At 42.7% G+C, this 2,130-nt stretch overlaps 1 protein-coding gene across 1 annotated transcript; it reads left to right on the top strand.

Annotated features, from left to right (window-relative positions):
- The first annotated feature begins 947 nt into the window (after positions 1-947).
- LOC145983654 (uncharacterized) lies at positions 948-1,679 on the top strand. The gene has a single exon (XM_083116713.1). It carries the CDS (start codon positions 948-950, stop codon positions 1,677-1,679), a length of 732 nt encoding a protein of 243 aa, XP_082972839.1.
- Positions 1,680-2,130: the final 451 nt, after the last annotated feature.

Raw genomic sequence — 2,130 nt, 5'->3', positions numbered from 1 at the left:
TGTAGCTTTAAAATAAATTAAATACTTAACTTTTAACACTGCAACAACACATCCGTACTCTTCAAAACACTCTCACGATACTGACTGATCTGTAATGCGAAAACCCTTTAAGTAGCCTAGAGTCGAAAAGCTATATGAAAGCGGCTGACCTTGAACAAGCCTCGATGCACAGTAGCAAAAGGAGGAAGTACAGACTGCCGTGGAAAACGCGCGATGTCGTTCTTTTGTTTTTCGAGCGGCAAGAATCGGTTTGGTTTTCGTTGTGACTGTTCGTGTTTCTTCAGTGTGATCACAAAAATTTGTCAATATACGTGTGCAAGATGGCTACAGAAACACCTAAGCGTCGTGTTCTACACAAACAAGCGCGAGATGTGGTGTACAAAGTGTATCAGTTCTTCCATAGTGAATCTCGCAGTGCAGACAGTGCCTCGTGTTCGTCAAGGAGCAGTGTTGCCAAATGTCAGGGGCGTACAGCGGCTGCATGTGGGATAGGTCTGCGTACAGTTCAGACGATTGCGAAGTAAGCCAGGTCGTCGATTGGTGATACAGGGTCGGTTTCTTTTCGCTCGCCTGGCAAACGTCCTAATCGGCGAAATAATGTTACGCACTTGAACGATTTTGATAAAGGGGTATTGCGTAATATTATATTTGATATGTACGCAAATGGCGAATTTCCTACTGCAGTGAAACTTAGGGCTAAATTGAAGGAAGCTATCGGGTTTGCAGGCAGTACGTGGTCAGTGTTAAAAATTTTGAAAAACATGGTGTTCAGATATAGGAAAGGCAACGACGGGAGGAAATTTTTAATGGAGAGGGGTGATGTTATAGCTGCGAGAGTGATCTTCCTCAGAACCATGCACTAAATTAGGAAAGCTGGTACTGCAAATATATACTATTTAGATGAAACCTGGGTCAACCAGAATCACACGAAGACGAGCTGCTGGAGAATGAGTGATGGTTCTGGTGGGTTAAAGGTGCCATTAGGAAAAAGTGCTCGTCTTATAGTGTGTCATGCGGGTTCAGCTGCTACAGGCTTTGTGCCCCAATGTAAATTCGTTTTCCGCTCCAAAACAAACAGTACTGACTATCATTCAGAAATGACGTCTGCCGTGTTTCGAAAGTGGTTTTGCGAGCAGTTCTTGCCGTTTCTCGCTCCCGAATCCGTGATTGTAATGGACAACGCGAGCATACATTCCTTTCAAGTGGATAAAACGCCTTGTTCGAACACAAGGAAGGCGGATATTATGGCATGGCTCTGTAACAAGAACATTCCCCACACAAGCACGCAAACCCGAGCAGAATTGTTGCAGTTGGTGAAACATCATACACCAACTCACAAAAGTTACGAAATCGATATAATAGCAAGAGAATATGGTCACAGAGTTGTTCGTCTCCCACCTTATCATTGTCAGTACAACCCGATTGAAATGATTTGGGCCCAGGTGAAGGGGTACGTAGCTAGCAAGAACAAGACTTTCAAAATTGCCGACATACAGAAACTGACTCACGAAGCAATAGACAGAATAGGTGTTTCCGAGTTGGCAGATTTTGTAGCTCACGCAGAGAAAATACAAGAAGATGACTTCCAGCGTGAAATAGTCAGAGGCGATGTCATCGAGAAGGTCATTATAAATTTGCAAGACACGGATTCCGAAGAACTTGAATCAAGTGGAGGTTGACAGCAGTACGGAATGAGCGTTATGTAAGTAAATGGCATTTTAATTTTTCTTTTCAGTTCATTTTATGCATGCCAGACAGTTGTTTTGTTATTGCGAGTGCCACAAGACCGGCGCATGGTATCTGCGGCAAACAAAGTTGCCTTTGCCGCGCCGCGAAAGAATGAATCAAGTTCTTCTCTCGTTTTCTCAGTAACCAAATAACATATCGCTGTAAATATTATACGAACTTAAAATTTGGAGTTTTCTTTGTAACTTTCTCACTGGAAGTTATTTCAAATCTAATTTAACAAAAATCGACTCAGTAGTAATTATTGCCCGTTTCTGCGTCACCAAGTGAGCCACAGTGTTGCCAACCCACCCCAAGAAAATTTCACCATGTGATATTTTACAGGCGAAGCTAATTTATAAATAGGAGTTGGCAACACTGACTAGTCGCTTCACAAACCTTTTG

Source organism: Lepisma saccharinum, chromosome 2, assembly GCF_977018435.1.
Source record: "Lepisma saccharinum chromosome 2, izLepSacc3.1, whole genome shotgun sequence".
In the NCBI taxonomy this organism is placed as follows: domain Eukaryota; kingdom Metazoa; phylum Arthropoda; class Insecta; order Zygentoma; family Lepismatidae; genus Lepisma; species Lepisma saccharinum.
Note: the sequence above shows the minus strand (reverse complement) of the source record. Positions and strands in the feature narration are given on the sequence as shown.

Excerpts from the sequence above, each read along its gene's own strand:
- LOC145983654 (XM_083116713.1), top strand. The coding sequence starts at position 948 with ATGAGTGATGGTTCTGGTGGGTTAAAGGTGCCATTAGGAAAAAGTGCT.